This window comes from Colossoma macropomum, unplaced genomic scaffold (genome assembly GCF_904425465.1).
Source record: "Colossoma macropomum unplaced genomic scaffold, Colossoma_macropomum, whole genome shotgun sequence".
Lineage (NCBI taxonomy): Eukaryota > Metazoa > Chordata > Actinopteri > Characiformes > Serrasalmidae > Colossoma > Colossoma macropomum.
The window spans coordinates 32,288,872-32,315,317 of record NW_023494788.1 but is presented as its reverse complement, the minus strand read 5'-3'; the positions used below and the strand labels follow the sequence as shown (position 1 = coordinate 32,315,317).

The following is a 26,446-nucleotide window of genomic DNA, read 5'->3' as shown; positions in this document are numbered from 1 at the left end:
AACAGTGAAAATTACTGACCATTTCACAGTTTCTACAAAGAACATTATACAAGCAATTTATGATCGCTGTTCATGCTGAGTATCAAAAGAGAATATAACCACAAAGAATGTCTACAATACAGGTTTGATACCATGTGAAAGCACTACATTCCACTTAATACGCACAATACAAAAAAACAACAGGAGCAGAAAGTCCCTGCTATCACATCTATCTGTAACCTCAGTTTTTGATAAATGAAAGTACCAAAGAGCAAAGTATAACAAAAAAATACTGGGGCTGAAGTTGGCTTCCTATTCGCCACCTTTAACCACTTAACGTGAAACTGAAAAATCAAATAAGAAACTTATTTCAGCTTCGTTAAAAATAATAGAATCCATGGCCTTGGATGGGCAACTGTTCTCTGATTCCATGGGACGTACTGTAGCTCACATACTATAATAATTTTATTTTAAGTATCTTATGTATCATAAAATTTATGTAGCATAAAATTTTATAAATGTACTATTAGAGATGGGGAAAAAATCAGTTCTTAGACAAATTGTGATTCTTTCTGGAAAGATTCTGAATCAAAAAAGGACATTATCTTATATAGGTTCTATGTTTCCTCTGGTAACTTGTACATAATAAGATACTATGCAACAGCCAGGTTTGGAGGAGGAAAGAAAATGCAGGATCCCAAAATGTCTGTAGTCACAAATTGCTCACAGATTTTGTGTATACGAAGTAAAAAGCTCGGAAACACTGCAACTGTACACTATGCAGGAACAGACCTTTTTTAACAACCAGCTCATGAGATGCTAATCGGCCAGCAGGCTATGCTGGTAGCTTCTCAGAGTGCCACATACTATCTGAGGAACATTTTCCACTTATTTTAGTTAGTTTGATATGAAATAGTTAATTTTAGACAAACTTGCCAGCTCATTTGTTTACGCTGGTGGTGATACAAACCAGGTGTCAAAATGTCTACAACAAAAATATAGCCATTTTATGTCTTGTCCAAAATGACCACCGAACCCACGTGTCTTTTGAGTTTTTAGACGTAATGTGAAATAGCAGTATATGTGGCTAAATCAGTTGTCCTTGGGTACAATTTTGCCTTACAACACCCTCCATGTACCTCTCCACCATGTTTAGTTTTCAAAAACAAAATTGAAAAAAGTTTTAGGCCAAAATCGTATCATATAAATTATCATAAAACAGTGTTGCAGGCATCAGGCAATGTATTTGTAAACATTTCGTAAAAATAACTTTCTGTGAGGGAGTTTTAGAGGCTTCGTACATTTGGTTCTGATCACCAACACTATGAACAATTCAGACTTGATAAGTTTCTCTAAAACATCAAACCACTCTGAGTGACTTTATTTACATCTAAACAACTGAACTGTACAGAAAATTAGAAAAATCAGAGGAATTAATCTTTAAGTGTTCCAATCCTTTAGATAACCTGTGAAAATTATAAAAATATAATACTACATGATTTCCCACAAGTATTTATAGCTGAATTACAGAGCGACTCCACTATAATGATGGAAAACCTTGTTCTTTTATATGAAGCATGCAGTCTGCACGTGGCTTTGGAACATATTTGTTTACAAAAGACCTGCTTCAGTCTGAAGTTTTTATTAGCACACAAGTTGCTTTTAAATGCATCATTTAAGAGGAAAATCCACCCAAATGCTTTTAAAGTTAGAGGTGAGACATTTTCCAAAAAATGTTGTTACTCAACATTACAACATTTAATGTATGATTTTTATTGAAGATTAAAAGCACATGTCTATATGTATTTTTTATGTGTAATATGTACTATTACAAACATCATAACGTAGGTTATAGAAATAAAAATAGAGATCTAGAATAATTTCATAATCGCATCTTGACACAATGAATCAAAACTGAATTGAATCTGAGCCTAGAGATTTCCACCTCCATATCTTATATAGCTTTACCTTTCTAACATTGCACAGCTAGATAATGAATAAAAGCAGGAGAGAAACAAGAGGCCCACCGTTGCCATGAGACGGAGACGGAGCGCACGGACAAGGGCTGTCAAATACGTTAGATAGGGGTTGTCATGGAGATCGCACCCCTCGTAGGTTACAGTCTGGTGTCCAAGTTCAGCGCTCTTCCGAACTACGTGTGTCCATGAGACCTAATCGTTGCCCGTTCTCGGTCAATAAGACGGCTCTCATGTCGTTCCCCTTTTTAAATGAACCGGTGACAAATACCCGTTCGGCCATAACAGCAAGAAAAGTCATCGGAGGATTTATAGAGCAGAGAGGATTTGGTAGAATGTGCAAAAAAGGTTATGTATTTTTACAAAATTATAGAGGGGAAAGCACTTTGCTCTGATACAGGGCCATGAAAATGTTTTCCGATGTTGCGGAGTCATTTAATGGCATTTTGACTGGATTCCTCGATTTTTATTTCCATTAAATTGCCAAGGGAGTCAGTGTACCACTACATCAACTCTACAACTTAAAGACCCTAAATGTTAGCAGTGAAAATGATCAATAATGCACTGAGCAATGTTCTTTAGGAGCTAATAGACAAATCTATTCTAGCAGACCCCTGAGGCTAGAGAGCATGCTGAGAGCAAAGCTGGGATTCATACAACAGTTTTGTCAAAATTGTGCGTTCTAGTTCTGGCAGCTGCTAAAAAGGTATCTGTAGCATGGGACGTTTCCAAAAAGCGCATTCTTTTATACATGACTGTCCTAACCTAATAAAACCCAATATAACAACACAATATGCAGGTTAAACCAATACAAATCGATTTTACTTATGTTCAGACCTTAGAGGGAACAACATGGAAGAAAACAACTTGCTAATTTACTTTAAGATGTTTTTTCCACTCCCGTGTCCCATGGATTTGAGTGACACATTCCTTCTCGAGGCTTTTAGGCTGCATGAAGATTGCAATGAGAAAAGAGGCAGAGACAAAAGGCAAAAGCACTTAAAGCCACTTTAGATGTCAAGGAATCAGCTATTAAATGAGAGATTTCTTTAGCATGTCTTCCTGACACACAAAGCAAACCTCTTGATGACTGTAAGATGCTGCAGTGCGGCAGAAATAATCAAGCTATATTACAGACAAGTGAACAAATCTATTCATTAACAATCTGAGCTACTTCTAAATAATACACGTTTTAACAGTGCACTTGACTAACATACGGCATATGTTGTAAATTGGTTACAAGTGGGTTATAAATTATGAACAATATACTTTTGGTCTAAATCCTATTGCGATGATCAGACAGAGTATTACCGGAAATGAAATTATAAATGACACTGTAACAGCATATGAAAAGTGAAGAGATACTCCGGCAGAGCTTTCAGTTTTACACAGAATGAAATGAGAAGTGCAGTGTTATTACTTTAATATCTCTGTGGATATAACTTCAGAATGGCTTACCATCAAATAACCCACATCAAAAGCTATCGATAATCCCCAACAACTTAATTGGACTGCGGTGTTTCATTATAAAATGTTAGCACTTTTGCCATTCTTCATCACAAAAATGAGAAAAAGAAAAAAGTTCAATCTGGAATAAAGGTGAAACCTTTTTTTTTCTTCCTTTTTTACTGCTTTTCTTACTGCGCTTGGCAAAGAAGAATAGAAGGAAAAGAGAGGCTTTTTTGAGATTTTGTCCATGAGCGGAGAAAAAGTACTTGCTGAGAGGCGTACCTAAGAAGTTTGGACTAATTGAAAAGGTCAAAACCACCAGCCAAACCTTGAATGTCAGCGTTACAGCATTGCCATTAGATGTAAACAGTGGAACAGGAACTAAGCCCTTAGCTTAGCTTCACAGCTCTTGAAGAACACACGCAGTGCCTACGCTCTGATCTCCACTCTAACTTCATTTTTTCTTTCCTTTGGATGTCTTTATTCACTCCACTTCAGGCCCGAAGACAATTCAGACCCACTGTTGAACCTCTCCAGACTGTCCTTCATCTGTATCCTCACCAACACCTCCTCATCTCGCTGCAGCTTAAGATTTTTCCCCACGTGCCCTGACTGGCTAGCCCCCACACTGCCACACTCGTTGTTAAGCACAGAGGTCAGAAGCTGATTGATGCTCTCTCCATCTCTGTGCTTTATCTACAGGCCCTGATGAGCTTTCGAAACGAGGACTACTGAGCCCCTCGCCACAATTATATCAAAATAATTCCTTGGTTATATCCCCCCGTGTGAAAGCGAAGCCAGTTTGAAGAGAAAGTAAGGACGCTGGGCAGGCACTTAAGGAGTGCGCAGGGCTAAAATGCTCTGATTGAGATCCAGCATTGAGTTCCAGATGGGGGGAATGTGTACCTGATTAAGTGCGTCAGGGTAATAAACCGAGGATGAAATTGCCATTGAGATTGCACTGAGATTTTCACAGCATTTGTTATCTTATGAGCAGAGAGAGAGAGAGAGGAAGAGAGAGAGAGAGAGAGAGAGAGAGAGAGATGAGGAGGCAGATCTTTATCGCTAAAACAATGATATGTTAATGGATCAAAAAGGTTCTCTCTATTGAAGCACTGCCTATACTTGTGAGTAGGGGTTTTAAAATGTGTTGAAGTATCGTGATTTAGCAATGTGAAAGTGGCTAATTAACTGCAGCAATTTTGGAAATAGTAAATAGTTCTTCCAGACATGTTAGAATTATTATGACTCCTATAAAAATTATTTTCATGATGCACTGAATGTTGTTCTAAAAAATTATATAGGGGTCAGGTTTCCAACCTATAGAGCCCCACTAGTGACCTTTCTTAATAAAAAATAATGTGTGGTCATGACTTATGAAAGCATGGGGACAAGACAGTTAACAACTGTGTGGGAATGAGACGGTTAAGCTGTGGCCACATCTTAGCAAAGTGTGGGAACAAGGTAGTTAAGCCATGGCCACAACTTAGTAAGGCATGGGAACAAAACAGTTAAGCAGTGGCCATGACGTAATAAGGCTTGGGATCAAGATAGTTAAGCAGTGGCCACAAATTAATAAGGCATAGGAACAAGACGGTTAAGCCGTAGCCACAACTTAGTAAGGCATGGGAACAAAATAGTTAAGCAGTGGCCACCACTTGGGAAGGCTTGGGAAGACAGTTAAGATGTGGCCATGACTCAGTAAGGCATAAGAACAAGATAGTTAAGCTATGGCTGCAACTTAGCAAGGCATGGAAATAATTAAGTTGTTCCTAGGCCTTACTAAGTTGTGGCCATGCATTAGAATCTCAGTCCCATGCCTTACTTAGCTATGGTCACAAATTACTTTTATTAAGAAGGGATGTCATCAGCGGAGCTTCATAACAACCAACGTGTAGACATATGAAAATGAAAAGTACTGCAGTATGTTGCTGATATACTGCAAAAATCCAAATATAGAATATGGAATTTTCTAATTTCAGTCATTATTCAATAAAAATGATGAATATGACAAATTATTCCAAGCTTATGAATGGTTGGGTACACATCTTTGAACTTATTCCAGTAGAGTTTCCCTGTTGTATGTTTGTATGGGCCATGTAGTGGAACAGCCTGTGGACCCCAGTCACAGACAACAGGCAAATAATTGTTTGTTAGAATGGGGAAACACAAATGTGCAATCTGAGATGTATGCATATAGGTTTTTGACTGCTTGGCCCATACAAAAATGTAATAAAGTGAAAATATATCAGAATATATTCTAGTTTTTGTTGTGTATCAGTAACACATTGCAATATATTCCATCTCCACATGCCCATGAGCATGGTCAAATGCTGTTACCATCAGCTAGAGCACAGTGACTGGAGCAGAGAACTACGGATGTAAATGCAGATATTACATGTAAAATTATTCACACAGGTTTGGGCATCTGTAATGTGGTGCATCTTTCATTTGTTGGCTACCTTTACGGGTCAATGACAAATAAGCCTTTTAAAATGATAATAAAAAATAAATTCTTATTAAAATGTGATGCACATTTTTTATATACAAGAATCTATTCAATGTATTGATATTCATTTCACAGTTTTATAATGGTATAAATTAAATTTTAAACAAGATCATCAATTTTACCATGCAGAAAATGTCGTGTTGCAACCAGACATTAATAAAAAATGTCATATTTTAAGTTTATTACTACTGAAAATGTGTATAACCTAGGCATTTTACTTGGATAGCTGTCCTTGAACTCAAGTTTATACATATTTTTTCATAAACAAACATTACTATTATAATAACAACACATTTTTGTGGTTTTCCTGGGGTCACAAACCATGAGGGGCTACTGACCTTGGCATTGTATCATGAAGATCACTTGGGTTCTTCTATACAGTGCAATGCACTGACCTCTCTTCCTAAAGGCATGTCAGAATAAAAGTTCTTTGTTGTCAGTCATGACATTTGAGAAAATTGGAATTTATGGATGAATTAAACATTTTGTTTTTGTGTGAATTTGTTTTTTAGATTTTTAAAAAATCAAAAAATAGAAAAATGTAAGTATTATTTTCACAAGTAGAAATGTAGGGGTTTGGGGCAGCCACCTCCCAATAAAAAGTACCCTATGAATGATGATTCTGCATATATTAGCTTATTACTATCTTTCTTAATGCCTGGGGTTTAAATAGACCATAATATAATTCTGATACATATCTAAGGTCTGAATACTTATTGTTTTTTTTTATTTTTTTTTTTTACTCTGGGACACATGCACATCATGTTACTGACCCTCATACCAAAATGACTCTGTGGAATAATACTGCTAGGTCAAGGCAGGATGGAGCTGAATTAAGTAAACTCTGCATGAACCTCCCTGAGCTGGAACTACTTCTTTCAGACTGCAAAACGCCTCCTCGGTCAATGGTCGGCCTGTCTGCACACTGCTGTTGTTACCATAGTCTAAGACACTACCTCGGCACCAACTGGGGTGTCCCGGAGGATGTCTGTGCACTTACTTAAAACCAAACCAGATATTCCAAATTGACTTGTCAGCTTCAATCAGAGCGCAGCTGGAGTGGTTCCTGACGTTTTGAAGCTCACATCATTAATCGGTTTCGTGGGGGAAGGCAAGATCTTTGAAGACAAAAAGAAAGACCAAGGACAGCCAGATTAAAAATGCGAGCCTCCTTTTTGGCAGCGTGTTTGTGCCCACCCCCTTTATCCCACCCCCTACCCCTTTCCTTTCTCTGACATTTCCAGTTAGAGTGATAACTTTCATAATAGGTAAAAACACAAAAGGCTCTGAGACTTTGTTGTGCTGATGAAAAAGACTGAGGCATCAATAATGCATGGTGGTCGCTCACTTTGGCTATGCGTGAGCGTGTGCGTGGAGTGATGGAAGGCAGCAGAAGAGGGCAGTCTGTAAAAAAATAAAAAATAAAAAAAGTAAAAAAATAAAAAATGGAGTCACTCGACAGCCCATTCAGTGGCTTGAAACACAATACAACAGTAGAACAGATGCAGGCAGTAAAAAAGACAAATGCCCAAACTGAAGGTAACTATAGTGCATGACTACACTGCAGGGGTAGGCGATATGATGTTACTGCTTTTATGATAATTTAAGTTACAATACACTTTCCTGAGCAGGTATCATCAATATTTGTAGCACAAATATCACCTCTAAAATAATGCTAATTGCTTCTAGCATCCCTGTGGGGCCCTTTTAACTTTTAAAGGGACATGAGTGCTGAGCTAATACTGGTGCGCATGAATGTATTTTGACCATTCTAGATCAAACAAGGACATCAGAAGCTTGTAAAAGACATTCCTTATGTTCTATTTGAAGGTTGTAACAGACAATAACATTTGTTTTGCCTTGTCTGTCACACTTTTACAGTGGCTCCTAGGAAAATATGCACTCAAAAATGTAGTAGCCCATGTTAGGTACAATATCTGATTTTTTAGAATTTTTAGTCGACAGTGGCATAAATGAGTCACAGCGGTGACAGTAACAGGGTTGAGTTTAGCATAGAATTTGCAGATACACAAAATGTGGTTAAGTAGCACCCATGCTAAAGCCATGAGGACCTGAACCCCTTAAACAGCCAGGGCCCAAACTTTTATTACACACTTCTATAACCAAAAATAGTGCAACCAGTTTGCATTGAAATCCCTGTAGTTACTGAATAATAACCCTTAATATTTAATAAATAATGGATTTTAAGGGGTTAGTGACATTTAAATTAATAATTTACTTTCCACTTATAATTTGGATTTTCAAAGTGACCAAAATGATCAAGCAATATCACAATATCATTGAAAATAAAGAAAATTATTCTTTATTATTTTTGTTCTTCCCATGATCTTCCACAAATTCAGATTAAGCACATTTCTTTTGAACATGTGACTTGTGTGACACTAAAATAAACATTTTCACAACTTACATTGGATGACTCATGGCAAATGATGTTTAAAGCATGAGACGTTAAATGGATTTACACATTAAGGCAATAAAAATAGAAAAAAGTACTTTAATGTTTATATTGCAAAGTAGGTAATGTGTAGTCATAGAGGGTTTTGACAGGCCAAAAAATGTCCTGTAGATAAGTTTTATTAATGTTTTAAGTAATTTATCTAAAATATGCACAAAGACTGTTGTGAATTAAATTTATTCATTTTTAAAATGTTCTTCACCTTCACTTAACAGACATATTTGTAAATGTAAAATCGGTGAGACACAAATGACAAACCTAATCATGTAATTACCCTAGTTCTGTCAATTCTTGTTGAGCGTTTTAAGATTTTCATCCTTTGTTTCAAAGCTAGCAATGAAATAAGAGTATTACTACAACACTAGTAAAGTTTGAATACAACTAACATGATTAATATTTGAAATAAAAATGACAGATATGTATTTTTTAGTTCCCAGAAATCATTTGTCCTTCTCTGAAGGCCTAGACAGGCCTGAGGTTTCCCCACTGGTGGAGAGGCTGTGAACATCAGTGAATCAGTAGTGTCACACTGTCAAATTAAAATAATAATAACAAGAAGCTCACTGAATTGATCCAATATGCCACTAGCTTATTTAATTTTAAAGTTGTTGGATCTTTACTCACGTCCTGTTTTGAATAAATGTAAAAATAATTGTACTTTGTTGTTTTTCAGCCTTTTTTTCTTTAAATGCTATCTGTTCCAAAACATTAGTAAACCTCAGAAGAACTGAACATTATGTACAATAAGTGATGTCTTTAAGTGTCCTAATATAATCATTTTGCTATTTTGCCATTCCCTACTACACTCTGAACCTCTAAGAAAGTGATAAAACCATGAAAGGAAAAAAAACACACACACGTATATGTAGGATTGTCTGCTGGCTGATAACGCAACCAGTCGTTGCGCAGGCAAGCGTCGCGAATGGATTTCTTTTTCTTAAACAAAGAGTACAGTCGGACATAAGGATATGATTATCTGTCGCGTTTGCGTTCTGCTGCTGTTTGTGTATTCCAGGGCCGGCACGGCTCTCCCCGTTTCCCGAGACTGCCGTCTCTCAAGGCAAAGCTGCCTGTGATTCGCATTCTGCATGGAGCTTGACACCAGGAGAGGTGAAGAGGCATATCCAATCCCCCCTCTCATTAGACACGACCCTGGCAGGTACCCAACGCAAACAAACTCCATCTCACACCAATTCCCCCTGCTCCGCCCGCCGCTCTCTCTCTCTCTCTCTCTCCCCCTCTCTCTCACTCTGTCTCTCTCTCTCTCACACACACACTCTCACTCCCTCTCTCTCTCTGTTTCTCTCCCCCTCTCTCTCACTCCTTCTCTCTCTTCATCTACATCTCAGTCTCTGTTTTCCTCCATCTCACTCTTTCTCACTCTCTCCCTCAATTTCTCTACATCTCTGTCTCTCTTCTGTTTTTCTCCCTCTCTATTTCATTCACTCCTTGCTTGTTCTACCTCTCTCTTTCTCTTCAACGCTTTCTCTCTATTTCTCTCTCTATTTTTCTCTGTGTCTCTAACTCTCCCCGACCACTAATTCTTTCCCCTTCTTTCTTTCTCTCTCACCCTCTCCGTCTCTTATTTCTTTCTCTCTCTCTGTCTCTATTGCTCTCTCTCCCGCTATTTTTCTCCCTCTGTCAACCTCTCTGTTTCTTTCTCCCTCTTCCTCACCTCTCCCTCTCTTTATCTTTCTCTCTCCCTGTCTCTCTCTGTTTTCCTCCCTTTCTCTCTCACTAACTTTTTCCTTCTCTCTTTCTGTCCCTGTCTCTTTTTTCTTTCTCTATCTGTCTATCGTTCTTTCTCTCACTCTATTTTTCTCCTTCTGTCTCAGAATCTTTCACCCTCTTGGTTTTCTTTATTCCTCTTCCTCTCTCTTTCACCATTTCTCTCTCCCTTTTTCTATTGCTTTCTCTTTCACCATCACTCTCTCTACATATCACGCTCCCTATCTTTTTCTTTGTCTCTCCTCGTCTCTACCTCTCTCTTTCCGTTTTTCTCCCTCTCTCATTATCTCTTTCCCCTCTTTTCTCTATTTATCTCTATCTCTTTCTCTGTCTCACTTGTTCTTTCTCTCCCTGTCTTTATCTCTCATTCTCTCTATACATATATACATCACCCTATCACTATTTTGTTCGTCCTTTTTCTCTCCATCTCCCTTTTTCTCTCTCCTGCCTCTATTTTTCCTTCTCCTTCTGGTTTTCTCCCTCTCTGTCTCTCTTTTTTCTTTTTCTCTGCCTATCTCCCTCTGTCTTCCACCTTCTGTCTTCCTCTCTCCCTCCATTTTCTTCCCTCTCTCTCTTTCTATCTCCCTGTCTTCGTTGCTCATTCTCTCGTACTATTTTTCTCCCTCTCTCTCTCTCTAAAAAATTAAATTCAAATTAGCTTTATTGGCGTAAATTGCCATTAACAACTGTTGCCATGTAATGGAAGAAATGCATATTATTAAAAGTGGTAATAAAAATGAAAAATAAAAAATAAATACATAAAAACACATAAACTGTACACAAAAAAGTATTGTTGTTAAAATACAGTGTCTCCATCTCTATATCTTTCTTCTTCTTTTTGTCTCTCTCTCTCTCTCTCCCTCTCTCACTCTTCCTAAGCTCAGGGAGACTGGCGGGGTGTGAACGGAGGCACTGCACCTTTTCTGCAGCATGCAAATGAGAGGTGCCCTTGAGGGTCTGAGGCATGAGCTCAGCTTTTGTTTGTGTGCCGAATGTGAACTTTATTTTCTAATCTGCTGAAGCTCGTTGGATCAAGGTAAGTGTGCTTGACTGACTCTCCTTGCTCGCTCAACAAATTGGGAGGGAACTCTCGCAGAGCATTAAGACAAAAGCAGTCAGCTCGGGACAGTCTCAAATGCACAATAAAGAATAAAAGCCTCTCCGAGACTATTTACGCAAGGTGACAGGCGTTTTTCCAGCCAGAATCAGGAGCTTGTTCCCAGAGACTGCCTGACAGTCTCCAATAAATTAGAATACATCCCAGTGGGTCTGTAGCGGAGGTAAGAGGGAAAGGCACTTCACCTGATATCCCTAACCGATTTCCTGCCAATGAAGTTGTGAAGGTGGATTTGGGACTTATCTAACTCTGTGCCTGTCAAACCATGACAGAAGTGGTCTTGTGCCATCCAGCAGACCAAATTACCCAAACTTGCAAGGTATTCACTTCACCGACATCAAATTCATTATTAAAATGCCTGGACAAAATCTGTAATAGTGGAGTAACGAAGAAGCCTTGTGCAGCCTGGTGTCAGCAATGCAGACAAAAAGTAGTGCAAAAGAATCTGAAACAGAAAAGAACATTCCTACAGCAGACTGAACAGGCGGCTTGGAACCATCAATGCACACAAACAAAACACTGTAAAAAGAAATCAGCATCTTTTGAATTCTCTGTGATCCACAGTTGTATCGGTGCATGGCTTGAATATTACATAAGACCTATTTTCAATGTTTTTTATTTCATCTGTCCTTCCCAGATGTATTCAGGTGAAACGATGCATCTAAATCCCTAAGCATCTTGTCTACCATCATAAAAAATAGTTCAATATAAAAAAAATGATCTCTTCAGAAGCACACAACTCCCCGCCAAAGAGCAGATCAGTGAGTTCTGTGGCGAGATTTACAGCCAATATTGGCCAGGTGAAGGCAGATGTTCATCTGTACCACATACCCCCTACTCTCAGGCCATTGGGAAAACACTGATTTTCACCTCACTACTTTAAAAGCACTCTACGGTGCACATAGTGTCAGTCATATAACTCAGTCTCTCTGCATTATGTCACTCGAAATCGCACTTCTTTCTCCAGAAAGCACTAAAACTGCACAGGTGCATTAGAGGTCACCAGCTGTTATAATATTTCCTAATAAATGGGAAAATGTAGTTATTATTATTAGCCGATATTGGTTAATGATTACAACCAATAACTTGGCTCTATTAAATGCAACTGAACTTGGAGTTGAGTGTGATTGATTCTATTAAATCGAACCCTAAACTTAAAGTAACTTCAACACAAAACCTACATGTACTTCTGAACCTAACTCTAACTATAATGTTATTGATAAACAAATAAGTTTCATCAGACAGTTTGTTAATAATTTAAGTACCTTAAGATCAGATAGAGGGGATCATCAAAACAAGGTGTGACTGATAAAATCTTTTAGCAGCAAATGCATTATGAAAACCATGACGTCATGCTAAATCCTGCCCCCCCCCCATTTTTCATCAGACCTGTTTGGAGAGAGGCAAGATACAGCTGTTCATATAGCCAACACAGCAACTACAGCTGATGCACAACCTGCTGTCTCTGTTCACAAACTTTACACAAACTAGCTGAGCAGCACATTGTTGATATGACACTTGTGTCATGCCTATAGTCAAGCTACACACATACATTTAGTAGAAAATTGCAATGGTTGAAAGATATGCATAGGAATGGGTTGGTTGAAAATGTAATTTTTTTTTAAACATGTGACACACTCAAAGCGGCCAACAGCTGGCAAAGGAAGCAATTCACTTCACTCTATACCAAATGTACCTTACTTTCTTAAACAAAACTGTTTAATGTCATATGAAAATATTGCTGAAGCTTAAAAATGTACCGCTTACACCCCAGTCCATACAGTCTATATATGGAAACTAATTTGCTGCAAAAACAGCCTGTTTTTTGAATTCACTGGTTTTGTGATGTCACACATCCACCTATTCAGCCAACAGAATATGAGCTCCACTTATTCACACTGAAGTTATAAGGGGTGTTTCAGCCTGGACTGCTTTTTGAATGAGGCACAATAAAGGGCAGCCAATCAGAACAGAGCTTGATTCCATATATAAGTCTTAAAATTCTAAAATCTTCAACTAGTGCTAGACATTTTCTTTCTAAATGAATAGCACAGTGCATAACATACACAGAAGAGTGGTAATTCAATTCTTATCCAGGCAGCCACACCGCTGCTACTGAAATAAGAGTTCTTAGGCAACACTTCTAGAATTTCAAGAAATATTAAAAAATTCACAACTCTCTGCGATGGTCAGATCAGTCATTTGAGGTCAGATCAGTCATTTCAAATCAGATGAGTAATTTGACAGTCATTTGAAGTGATACTATTGGTATTAATCAGTGGCAAAATGTCCTGGTGTCAGATGGGTCTTCTAGTGGGGCAATCATAAAGACTTGTTAAACCCAATACCTTTTATGCTGCTTCTATAGAGGCAGGCATCAAAGGCAATCAAAGTGCTTCCGCTTGCCATGCATGCCTGATAGAAAAAGCTACACTGATTTACACAGTAGGTTTTGAACGCATCACTTTCTTAGCACGTTTTGTGGCATGTGGATTGGCAGCAACCCCCTCCTTGTTACCACTGTGGTTTTCGTATGCCCCAACCATTAAAACCAGACCGCCGGGTCTGGTTTTAATGCCAGTTGCAATCCAAATAAGTTGACAATTGTTCTCATTTATTAGTTCGACAGATGGCTTTCAGCTGCATTTAACATGAAAAAATTAATCAGAATGTACAGGTTAGAGGATTGTTGGTATTATGACCAAATTTAGCATATGCTTCATTGGATTTTTTTTTCATTATCCTCTAATATTTTCAAAAAGGTTCATTTAAAAACATCAATAAAAAGCAAAATAAATTAATAGGATTTATGCAGTAAATTATAATGACAATTGTTCATCTGATTATTAAAGTGAAATGTCCTGAGCTTATTAATAGCTTTTAAATTTCAGTATTCAAAATCATGTTTGCTAAAATATTCAAAAATTAAATAATTCAATATACAGAGCCCTACTCTTTGCACTACTATTGTAAGTGGTCCTAGGCAAAACTGTTTAGATGTAGCTGCATCATGGTTAATCTAAAATTGATCAGTGATCCATCTTAAGGTCTTATGCTCACTGCACTTTATATATGGATTATATTTAAACTTGTTTAAAAATTGAAAAAAAAAAGAAAAGTATTGCTATCAGCAAACCCAGGTGTGAGTTATTGTTAATTCTTTTCGCCCAAAATATCAGTGCACCCCCAGCAGAAATGTCAGTTTTAAAAAAAAAAAACCTCAAGCAGGTACTCACCGGTCTCGCCATCAGACTTCCTCTCTTGTTCCGTGTCGGTCAGAGAGAGCACAGAGTTGGCACGGCTGGACAGACAGGAACTTTGCTCTGACTTCACATCCTGCATCCACAGGTGGAGTGCATGGCTGGGAGAGGGATCCACCTCTCCCTCCTCATCCACATCCGAGCCCGGCCCCAGTGAGTAGCCATGCTGCGGTCCACTGCAAAGTTCCTCCTGGTAGCTTCCACTCCCCATCTGGACGGGCTTGCTGAACTCCAACTCTGTGATGGAAAAAGGAAGGAGGGGTTAGGGGAGGTTTGAGAAGAAAAAAAAAACTTGCCTGGCACACATCCATGACAGCATGTTCCTGCTTTGAGGTGCCACTGCGATTGTCACATCTGCTCGTGCTACTCAGGAGATGAAGGAGAATATCTGAAGGCCTTTATTCAGCCCAGAATAAAGGAGACTTTAGTTAAAGACAAGACTCAGAGAAATGTTATGCAGTATACTGCAGATTTCTGCTGAAAGAAAAAAATCACTTCACCAAAGGTGATTGCTTTGATTAACTCTGTCAAACTGAACATCTTGCCAGCGATATATTCAGAGACACTGATGATATGCCTTTTATCACATTTAAATCTGCTGCCAGAGGAGTTATGACATATGCATGCTCACAATGTGCACAGTAAAATGGATCAGCATACGGAACTGGAGCTTTCTGTGAGCTACCCTGGATTCTATCACTGCATAAAAGAAGCACCATCCAGCCTTTATCTGTTTTCCATTTGTTTATTTGTTGTTTATTGGATGCACTGTGTATTTGCAGCCAAAAAAAAAAGGACTGAAAAAAGGACTTTGGCCGAAAATAATTAACAGCTGTAGATTTACCTCTTTAGAGGACAACAATTTAGAAGCAAATAGAGGAACACATTTGAAATGAAGATACATTACATTACATGCAGTTATTTACTTATATTTTTACAATGATACTTTTAGAATATTTAGCAAACACCCTCAACAAGCACTCAGTTTTAGCACACACGCTCATTAAACAGAGACTAAAATAGAACTCAACAAACAGCATCTTTGCAAACACTGAAGTTTCCCACTAAAGCATAAGTAGACTGATAAATCAATGTGATGAACAAGTACGATGTTACATACTTGTAACTGAAAATTATACACTTACTTGTTTTTTGCAAGATTTTATTATTGTGACATGGCAAACTGTTTGTAGAAAATATTTATACGTTTATTTTTTATTTTCTAATATTGTAAGTTCTGAATGCTTGCCAGTAGTGCCCGTGCCTGTGCCTAGTCACAGTTACTACGCTTTGTCTGGACAAGTACATAGGGGTACTTAAGGGAGTGCTTAGGAGAGGGAGTTAATGAAGAGTCACTGACCAACCACTACAGTGCATGACCACAAACGATAACACTGAACACTGAATGTTTAATGCAGCTTTGGAAAAAAAATGGGCTAAATAATACACATAATACTCCACAAGAGGAAAACATACGTATATTCTATTCTTTAAATATTGTATTTAAGTTTTTAATACTATTCTTAAAGTACCCTCAGCACTCCCACTTTCTGTAGCCATGGGCTATAGGATTTGGGATGCATTACTTTATTTATTTGTTTAAGTAGCCATAACGTGCCAAATAACAAGGCAGAAAGGAAGCCTGGCTCGGTTCCAATTGTAGAACTGATATGAAATTGTATGCATTTTATGGACATATCAGTTTCCAAATTTGAGTAATTGACTGCTGTTTTTATAATACTTGACCACTACATTTTTACAGGTTTAGACATACTTTTTTGTCTAAGAGATTATGATAAGCATTTAAATTTGTCAGGTGCATAAGACTGTGCCATTTAACTTCCGCTATAAACAGTGTGTGCATAACAACATCTGCTACCCGGTACTACACATTGACTTTCTACATGAGATTTTAGTAGGATCTGCCAAAGATCGTGATCAATAATGTATATCACATGATTCCGATCCTCATCGGCACAGATAAGTAAAAGGAAGAATCATGTGTCACTCAGACTTGCAGTATTTTACTATTCTAGACATGTTCACCATCAATGCTGCACTGTTTTACGCAGTGGCAGGCCCCTCAGCAGCTTGTCTAAAGCGATGTGCTACAAGAATTATGCAGAAAAAACACTCTTGTGACCAAAGTCTTACACAGGAGAAAACTTAAACATCATTAGAGTGAATTCTGTACATAATTCTATGACTGCTCGAGAGACATGGCAACATCTGGCCCACATTCGTTGCGCTGTTACTGCGTTATTGATGCAGCACCGCTGGTAAAGCAGAACTCTTATATGACTTTTTTTGGTGGAGTCTTCTGGCTTTGCAAAGGAAACTGTAACAAGAGTGTATTTTGTACATGACTGAGAAGTGAAGGAGCTGTTGGCTGTTTATATGTGTTCATTGTGATGTCACAGCCTGTTTAGTGGGACTTTTGTGGCAGATGTGACAGCGCGCATCCCAGTAAGATTAGGGCATTTAACGGCTCCAAGTTCGACACAAAGCCTCAACATTAGCAGTAAATGTATGCTGGTAATGTATTGAGATTTGTAAAAGGGGGACGCTATAATACTAGCTACATTTATTGCTGACTTTACTGGATAGCAAGAATCCAACAGCTAAATGTCATTAGAACTTTTCTTTGTAATTACCTATGTAAATCACCAGCTACATACTGAAGCCCTAGTCTCTTTTACTCATCAATGCTGATGATAATGTCTGCATGATGTCGTAAACATCACTGATTGTGATCACTGGCAGATCCTGCTAAAATTTTAAGTACGTAAGTCAATGTGTAGTACCCAGCCAATACACCAGCGGATGTTGTTATCTGCACACTGCTTACAGAGCAAGTTAAACGTCGCTGTCTTGTGCAATTAGCAAATAGTCTGATTATTTAGCATGTGAAACATGCTCTGCCAATCAGAAGACAGTGATGTAACAATGCAATGAAACCCAAGATACAGTGCCACCCACAGTTTCAGTGCTACACCTTTATTCATAGTATTCGATTATGTCATTAAGAAGACCACGTCACCATGTTAGTAGGCAAACTGTAACTGACTGTGCTGTGACTAGTCTCGTCACTGTTACTGCAGCTACAAGCCACCTTCAGGTGGACAAAAACCAAGCAAAATGGACCAGAATGACCATGAAAAAGATGAAAAGATATGTTGATGCTTTCTCCAGAAAGAGCTACGAAGAGAATATTAGTTAGACTGGTGGACTGAATCTGTATAACCTGCATTTCTAAGGAGTTCAGAACTTTCCAATGCGTAATACTTTATTGAAACTAATAAAAGTGGCTACCAGATCTGTCAAAACTCTTAAATAATAAACTCATACATATCTATATATCAAGCTCAAGTCAGATACTTATTCATCAGCTTCTCATTTGATTTTTCCGCTGCCCCTTAAATGGTGGTGCAGTTACAGGAATTTCGAAAGTTAGCAAATACGAAGCCAACACCAGCTTATCTCAATAAATGCATCAATTTATCTCAATAAATGCATCATTAATCAATAAATACCTCAAACTTCCACTCAAAATATTTTTCTTGAGTAGCTAACAAGCAGCACAGGGAAGCTATAATCAGCCACTTGAGCCATTAAACTTGTCTCACTGACTAATCTAGTGCCGCTTACCAAATTGCACACTTCTGTACTTCACCTGCTACACTAATAAATGCACTTCTAATGGTATATGCACTATTTTTTGGCATACTATTTAGTGTGCTAGTATGCAGTTTGTGACACACAAAAGATAAAGCAGCAGGAAATCTCAGCTGTTTAGATTTTAGCTCTAATTTGTTATCACTACAACAGCAAATAAAATGAAATCAAGTCAATACACTCAAACATACTGGTTAATGTGCTTAAAAATGAGATTTAAAAAGTGCAAAAAAAAAAAAAAGTTTCACTGCCTTTGCTGCACCAGTTATGGTTTTATCTCATTACAAACTGCCACAGCACTGCTGATTGAACTCGAAGTTGCCTACCAAAATGGTGGTAGCGCGATTGTGACGTCATTGGAATACTATCAATACTTCCGGGTGGATATCTCTCATCCAGTCAGTGTGGTAGCAGCTCAAACATTGGCAATAATGGTAAAATTGTGTTGGGTTTCAGGTTGTAATGTAAAATGTACTAAAATATATATGGATTTTATTTAAGTTTTCCAGCTTGCAAAAGCAGGTGGAGTTGCTATAAGTAGTACTAATCCCAATGAGGGACCTTCTGTCTTTGAAAAAACTTGCAGGTGCAGACAACAATAGTTAGTGAGTTTTTTTCCTCATCACTATATACTATTACATGACCAAAAAGAGCACGAGAATGTATAGTAGAACAATATGTTGACATGAGGTTTGCTAATTTAAAAATTATTACTTTGTAAAAAGAGTGTGCTATAAGGTGACATAAGGTTGCCTTGTTAGGTAGATAATGCTATTAGCATGCAAGTTAGCCTTCATAGAGTGTTTTTGCTCAAGTTTTCACACTTGACAGAAAGAAATATAAGCTTTCTTTGATTCTACACTTCTTCTGAGTGTGTGCACAGAACCGTGCAGTATACTGTTTCACATTAGCCAATAAGTCAAACTCACGCAAGCAAGGAGGGTAATTAGCCAATTTAGATGCTTTAGAGTGGCATAAATGACAAAAAAGACAATTACATTGTTGATTGCAGTTATTGTAATGGTTCCAGCTGTCAATTCTTGTTTTTGAATGTGAAGAGTAAAAAAAACAGTCGTAAAAAAACTAAAATAAATCATAAAATCTGATGGGCTATCCATGTTCAAAGCCATTGTAAAATACTCAATATATGCACGCCTACGACCACCTCGCAATAACCGAAATCTATATAGGAGTGTCAAATCACTGAAAATCCATGTGCTGCTTGCATGAACTACCAAGTGTATTGTTGATATAAGACCCCAGTTTTGTTTAAACTGAGGCGCTGAAAATGTATTTATTTATTTATTTTCTTAAGTAGAACTAGGCTGATCAACTGATCAGGCTAAACACATCCTTCATTAATACGACAGGCCTTAGATAAAAGTACTTACTATACTATTCACTGTAAAAATGCAATATTAAAAAGTAAAAAATGTCATTTGAATGATTTACATTGCTTGGCAACAATAACATATTCTAAAGAAACAATAATTCATGGTGTAATAATTATTTATCTTGATTATTATTAATAATAACTCAAATTATTTATTGGCATGTGAGTATTTATCATATTTTATATTATCTGCCATTTTATGAAATAATAATAAAAAGCCTATAATCCAAATACTTCTTCATTAAACACTGAAATGTGTAAGCACAGTCTTGTACCAATGCAGTTTTTATCCATTATCCATTACCGCCATTATCCATTGTTACGCTGATTTGTCCATTGTTAGCCAGATTTGACTGTAAAAACCCAAATCTGGAAAATTGTGTTACACTTCAACTTTGGCACTTTGAGCTGTACATGTGTGCTTCAAGAGCAATCATTTTAATTAACACATTTTAATTAACTGACAAAGCACGAAAAGGCTATGGGTCAAAGCCGTAACAAGCTACACACAGGTCCACTGCTGCATCACCAGAGTGTGACTAACAAGGGAAAGAAAAAGAAGAAGTCACCCTGCTGCCGCTGGTGTTTCTCCTGAGCTGCTGCAGAGCTTAAGATTCGGAACATGAGAGGACCAGAATGGCCACTACAGAGCTACTTCACATTCCATTAAGCCCAAAAAATGAAGAAATCCTTTTTCAGGAAGGTGACCATGGACAGTTACCTATCTCAGGGGAGTGAGAAGATGGACGAAATAAAAGATGAAGGATATGAGACAATCTGATGGCTTGGTTGCAGAGGTGCAAGCACTGAACCTTACTTGAGATTCCATGAAGTCAGACGTCCACAAATAGCCAAAACATCTACATTAAGCCGAAGACCCCAATGAGGCGAGGTGCATCACCTCTGCAAGAATCAAAAACATTTCTGACCTACAAATTACTTTAAGGCTGTTACACAATGAACATAACGTGAACAAACGACATGAAAATACGAAAGATTCAGATATGACTGGCATGAAAACTATACACACCAGACACGATGCAAATTTTTTTTGGACTTTCGCTGCACTGTTCACGCTGCGAAAACAAAGAAAAAGACAAAGAAATGGGCAGAATGACTTCAAGCACAATAAAACACCCTTGGCTCCTTACAAAATAAGCAGACAGTGAGATGGGTGGGTTACTTTCCATTTCAGAAAAATGATAATGTCATGTTGAGCTTCACTGCTTCACTCACAAGCTGAAACTCTGAGTACTTTCACACAACTCAGATGTCTGTAGCCTAGTTCGAGTCCCATTTGAGCTGATGTTGGAGATGCTAACACCATGACAAAGCAGAGGGCAAACTAATCCTTCTGATGTTTGTCAAACATTTCCAGTTGCTGGGATGAGGCCAATCCATCGCACCAGAGACAACAGTGATTAGTCAGTGAGTTCATGTCAGTAGCGAAAGTTCCCAAAAATTAAAAAGAGGGCAACTAAATTAATGGTGCATTTTCATCTTCTGAGAATGTGGTCTAATTAATGTATTATAAATTGTGTTTAGAGTGTAAAGGCCTTTATACTGGAGGCTACTTGGTGTTCCTAAACAAACCTGAGCAGGACATGGACAAATACAGGAAACCCCCTGTCACATCTGACCTGCACAGCAGTCCCACCATAAAGATTTTCATGGCAGTACCATCATGTTTCCTGGGAAGACAGAAGCCTCTGGCAACAAAAAACAGACCATGAGAGCATGAGGGATTAGCCAGGGTTGTCAGGAGAAGCAAACCCGAACATCTCTCAGCTATGACAAATGGACACCTTGTGTTCCTTTGTATTTTTATTTCGTTTTTTATACTCTATTTTGATCTTTTATTCTTGCTCCTTCTCACCTGAACCATAAAGAGTCATCTTTGAGTTATCTTGTCAGAATAAATAGATCGCAGAGTCAAATCTCACTCCGCAAATCTCTTCAGAGATTCTGGGAGCAAGTTTGATTTAGTTCATGGTTGGTGTACTGGGCTCTAAAAATCATTTCAGCAGTCATAGGGATGTAATGAAATACAAGCACTGGGAATATGTATTCAGAATACATGTATAATATTTGTATTCAGTTTGAAAAGGCAATATTCAGAATACAGTTATTTTTTACATTTTCAGAAAAAAAAAACGGTAACACTTTACTGTAGGGTACTGTTCATAAGGCTACATGACCTTGTCATGACAACTAACATAACCCTATATAAATGTTTATAAATGCTTATTCCAATGTGCACCATTCACTATAAAAGCTACATTTGCCAATTTTGATCAATGTTAACTAAAGTAGCCTTTATTACAGACATATTGGAATAAGCATTTATTAACACTTATGCAGAGGATTTTGGTAGCAGCAGTGGCCTAAAGCAGGCAATGAGAGAAATAAATGTTTAAAATTTTGGAACTTCATTCATACAATAAACAAATTTTCATGAAGCATTAACAGAAGAATTATCTTTTGCGTTAAAAAAGAAGAAGCAACATTGCCTAAGCTCGGACAATAATGTAAACTAAGATGATGTAAACTTATCATCTGCAGAATTATCAAGATAAACTACATATCATGTCCAAATTCAGTCATAAAGTACCACATTAGCATGTTAGCCTTTCCTTATAGACTGCGTTTTTTATCTAGGCTAGGATCCAATATCACTTTAATTTAGAATGTGCCCGTTTGGCAATATTTCAATTTCCAACCAAACAAAAGTGAAGAACTCTTGGATATTAACAGTGTTACATTTCAGTTTAGATAACAGATTATTAACAAAGGGTGGAATAAGCATGCAGTGGCTTCTCTAGGCTAACATAAACGGTCAATGTTGCTTCATGTCTGAACTCCTAAAGTCATTTATCTTATACGTGATCTTATCTTATACGAAACAGAAGCATAGCAAACAGGCTAAAGGCCAACTCCTAAAGACTGGCCTCTGTTTACATATTTTTACGCTAATGTCCACTCCCCTGATGACAAACTGGTTCCACTTTTTTTGTTTTTAATTGAAACGTGACTGAAACAACTTTGACTTCATTCAGCTAAATGGTCTAACCCGTGTATGTATGCTGTGTTACCTGTGCTTGTGTTTGTGGTGTACTGGTATTATAAAGGATATAACAAAATTCATACTTTTAGAATAATTCTAACTAGTTATATTGCCCATGACCAGATAAATCATTCATCTAAGTATGCTAAACTGGGTCTGGTCCGTAGCAGTGGCGAGGGTCTGTCAAATTGACCAACTGGAAAAATCAACAAATTGGCACATTTATCCCGTCCATTTCACTCTCTGCAAGACAGCAGATCTCATGTACTAGAGTGTCATGTGCCCCAGCATTCTTTGCCAGAAAATCTATGTTATAATCTTCCCAAGTGGTGTTTCAAAGTAAAGTAAAGTAAGTTCAAAGTGTGTAGTTAATTAGTTGGTAATATTCTGTTTGTGTAGCCTATAATTAAGTGCAGTTTTTTCTACTGCCTTTTTAAACTGACTATAAATTAGAATGATTTTCACAAAGGAAATAGTTAAATAAAGGTCAAGCAATAGAAAAAAATCATGTGCCACATCAAAGACATTCAATATTCGATAATATCAATTATTGGCCCAATGCTAATGCTTCCTCGGCTCCAGCCACTGTTGATGGATGTAGGGTGGCAGCTACTAAATAAGCGTGAGCATATATTCAGACTGAAATTTCTTCAAGTGGAGTATAAATAAGAGATGACAAAAGTCTAAACTATATTTTCATGCATATCACTCAAAATAGTAGTTCATGACAAAAGTCAAAGCTTTGTTCTTTTTTTTTTAAGCGGCATTTACAGATCATGTTATTTAAAAAGAAAAGGCATAATTAAAAAATGAAAAGGCATGATTATTAGTTTTTCCCTCTGCATAAAGAGGTTAAGGGGTTAAAGACCTGTTATTCTTATTATGGTGCCACAGCTTAATCAAATAAAATCACAAGCAATAGCCACAGCGTATGCCTCATCTGCTGAAGGTGCTTGTTTGTAATGTCAATACTTCCTCCTCTCGTGTCCTAGCTTCCCTTGGGACCCTGGCTCAAGTGGAATTTAAGAGGGCACCCTGACACGAGTAACCCTGGTGACTTCGCCAGGTTCTAGCGTGGAAATTAAGCACCTCTCAAAACATCTGTCTTTGGCACAAGCTCCCTGAACCACGACGTCGGAGAGGCACAAGCCAGGAGAATTGTTAAAATAGCATGTTAGCCTCCCCTATTCATAATTCATCCTTTTAAATGCTGGGCTAAAACGCACTCGAGTGGAAAGCGTGGCATGGGCCACTCTGCTAGAAGTAATGGGCTCGGGTTGAAGGGAAGGCTGATCCACCCTGGGCCACGTATTAAATTGCTACTAACGCAGTTACAGGTGTAAATCTAGCAGATTGAGCAGTATTTCCACCACACATGTTCGGCCTAATGTGTTTCTCAATAGAAACATGTGGCCAAACCTACAGCGATGTTGTTGAACCTGATTCATTTTGTCATAAGATTTGAAAACCTGGCTTTGGTGGTATTCCACAGTGGTACTGAAGAACAGAAGGCAAGAGTAGGTGGACAAGAATGCCACATCATTGTTTGTTCACCCACAGGATGGAGAGCATAGCAACAGTTTTGACAATTTTGCTCTCAACAGTACATTTGCAATATTTTTAGTTCCATATATGTTTTACAACATGTAAATCATACTGGCAAACAGCATACAGTATCTAGGTCATGTGCATCTAGGTTCTTTGCTTTCCTTTCATGCACTTCATTACATACATTGCTTAAGAGGTAGCATCCCATTTCAGCAGCCATACAAGTAAAGTTATTACATTTTTTTTATAATCCACTTGCATAAGAAAAAGTAAAAAAGGAAAATAAATTTTAATATAAAAAAAACATTAAAATATACAGTGAAAATGGGACTCCAAACAACCATGCAAAACCTGGTAGAGCACCAAAACGGTCCCCATCAGATAAATGGTCCCTAAAGCTTTTATCATGGAGAAATGAACATCAAGCTCTACTCTTGCTTCAGATCTAAAAGTCCACAGATGTTTGTCCATCCTTCCACTGTGAGAAGATAACTCAAAGCTATGGGTCGGAAAGCATGTGTAGCTGTCAAGAAGCTATTATGGACAAAATGAATACTTGCAAATCAAACAATGAAGCTTCTGGTGTTCTCAGAACAATAGACTGGACACCTCAACATCACTGAATGTGTTTGGTATTATTTGGATTGTGAGAAGCAGAAAATGCAACCAACTTCTAAGACTGAACTTTGGCGGTGTGGTAAAATATGCCTGAACTGAGCAAGTCTCCTGAAAAAAAGTGGTAGCTGTAATAAAGAATGTAAAATCATATTTTGTTATTGAGGCTTCTGTGTAATTTTCTGTTAAATATGTCCACTTTGACTGCAGATAAATGTTAAATAAATATTGTGTGTCCTCTGACTATTGCATATTACAATATTAACAATTATTATTGAGCATGCAAAGCAGGAGTACAAAAAGGACATTAAGCAAGCAAAAGAGAAATCATACTCTATCATGTAACAGAGAGCATACAAAAAACGTGTTGAATCCAACTAAATTAAGGCAGGAAGTTTGACTCTCACGATGAGACCAAGCAGCAGCTCTGCATTATGCAGCACTGCTGTCAGCTATTATGAATGCAGAATCTTTGGCTGTTAGCACACTGGTCAAACATGGGAGAAAACAGTGAGTGACACACTATTGATCAAACCCAACAATACAACCACTCCAACTCTGATTATCTGAAATCTCAAGGTCTATTTTTTCCTTAACACTGGACATGACCTGCATGAGGACAATCCATCAAGTTCTTAATGCAAGCCATTTTTCCCCTTCCCCCGTAGAAGATTTTTTTCCCATTATGTCTGAGGCCAGAAAGGTTTTTTGAGAATGACCCATTTTAGCTTTGTGTGCTGGAAACTCTACCTCTGGAAGGGAAAACTCATTTCCGCCTTCATTATGTCTACTCATTTTTTCCATGTATGCACAGTGAGAGAGGGATAGTAGTCACAATGGTGGGTGTTTGGGGACCAAAAACACACGCACAAGGATGGGATGTGCTCTTTTACCTTGCGCTTCCTTGCCGAAGGTTGTCTGTCTCTTGTTGTGGCTGTTGTAATTGAGGCGGACGTCCTGGCCATAGTCGGGCAGGGTTTCGCGGGACGTGTACGACTTGGGTTGGCAACGGCCATCCTCGCTTTCATCCGATGAGCTGGTGTACGACATTTCCATCTCCCGCCGTGCCTTGGACAGTGGCTGGTAGGGTTTACAGTCCATCTCTTCCATGGCTGGAAACGCCCCACAGCGCTCATTCAGACATTGGCTCGGCTAAGCGGGACACGGTGCACGGAATCTGAAACCAGAGAATGTACAGATTGAATACCGCTGTTTGCTCATTTTCAGCAATTGCATATTATCTGTCAAAAAATGGCTGCAGAGGTTGCACTGCAAACTTTCTCTTCCATTCTATAATCCCTATGAACGGTGTTAAAGTAGATGTTAGATGTTGCACTTCGATGATAATAAAAGCATGATAATTGTTTCTCACTTGTAGCTTCTTGAAACATGCTAAGAAATTCTGTGAATAGCACACATTCTAAACTTTTAATTGATACATTTGACTTTGCAGAGGTTTAAGAGAAGATATTTTGATATGGTATTAAAGATATTATAATTAGACTAAACAAAAAACTGTTGTACACATGATATTATTTCACAGAAATAGAAGAACAGCTACATTTCACAGACAAGCTCCACTCTTGCTTCAGATCTGAAAGAATCCATAGGTGTTGATGTCCATACTGTTCTGTCTACTGTCTACTCTTTGATAAGA

At 37.9% G+C, this 26,446-nt stretch overlaps 1 protein-coding gene across 1 annotated transcript in view; it reads right to left on the bottom strand.

Annotated features, from left to right (window-relative positions):
• The window catches only part of LOC118807259 (teneurin-1-like), a 280,336-nt gene that overhangs the window by 214,547 nt on the left and 39,343 nt on the right, over positions 1 to 26,446 (bottom strand). The window contains exons 2-3 of the mRNA XM_036569223.1: positions 25,683 to 25,966; positions 14,471 to 14,731 (exon numbers count right to left, since the gene is read on the bottom strand). Coding sequence (XP_036425116.1) covers positions 14,471 to 14,731; positions 25,683 to 25,899 — 478 coding nt within the window. The 5' untranslated portion in view covers positions 25,900 to 25,966. The remainder of the gene's footprint in view (positions 1 to 14,470; positions 14,732 to 25,682; positions 25,967 to 26,446) is intronic.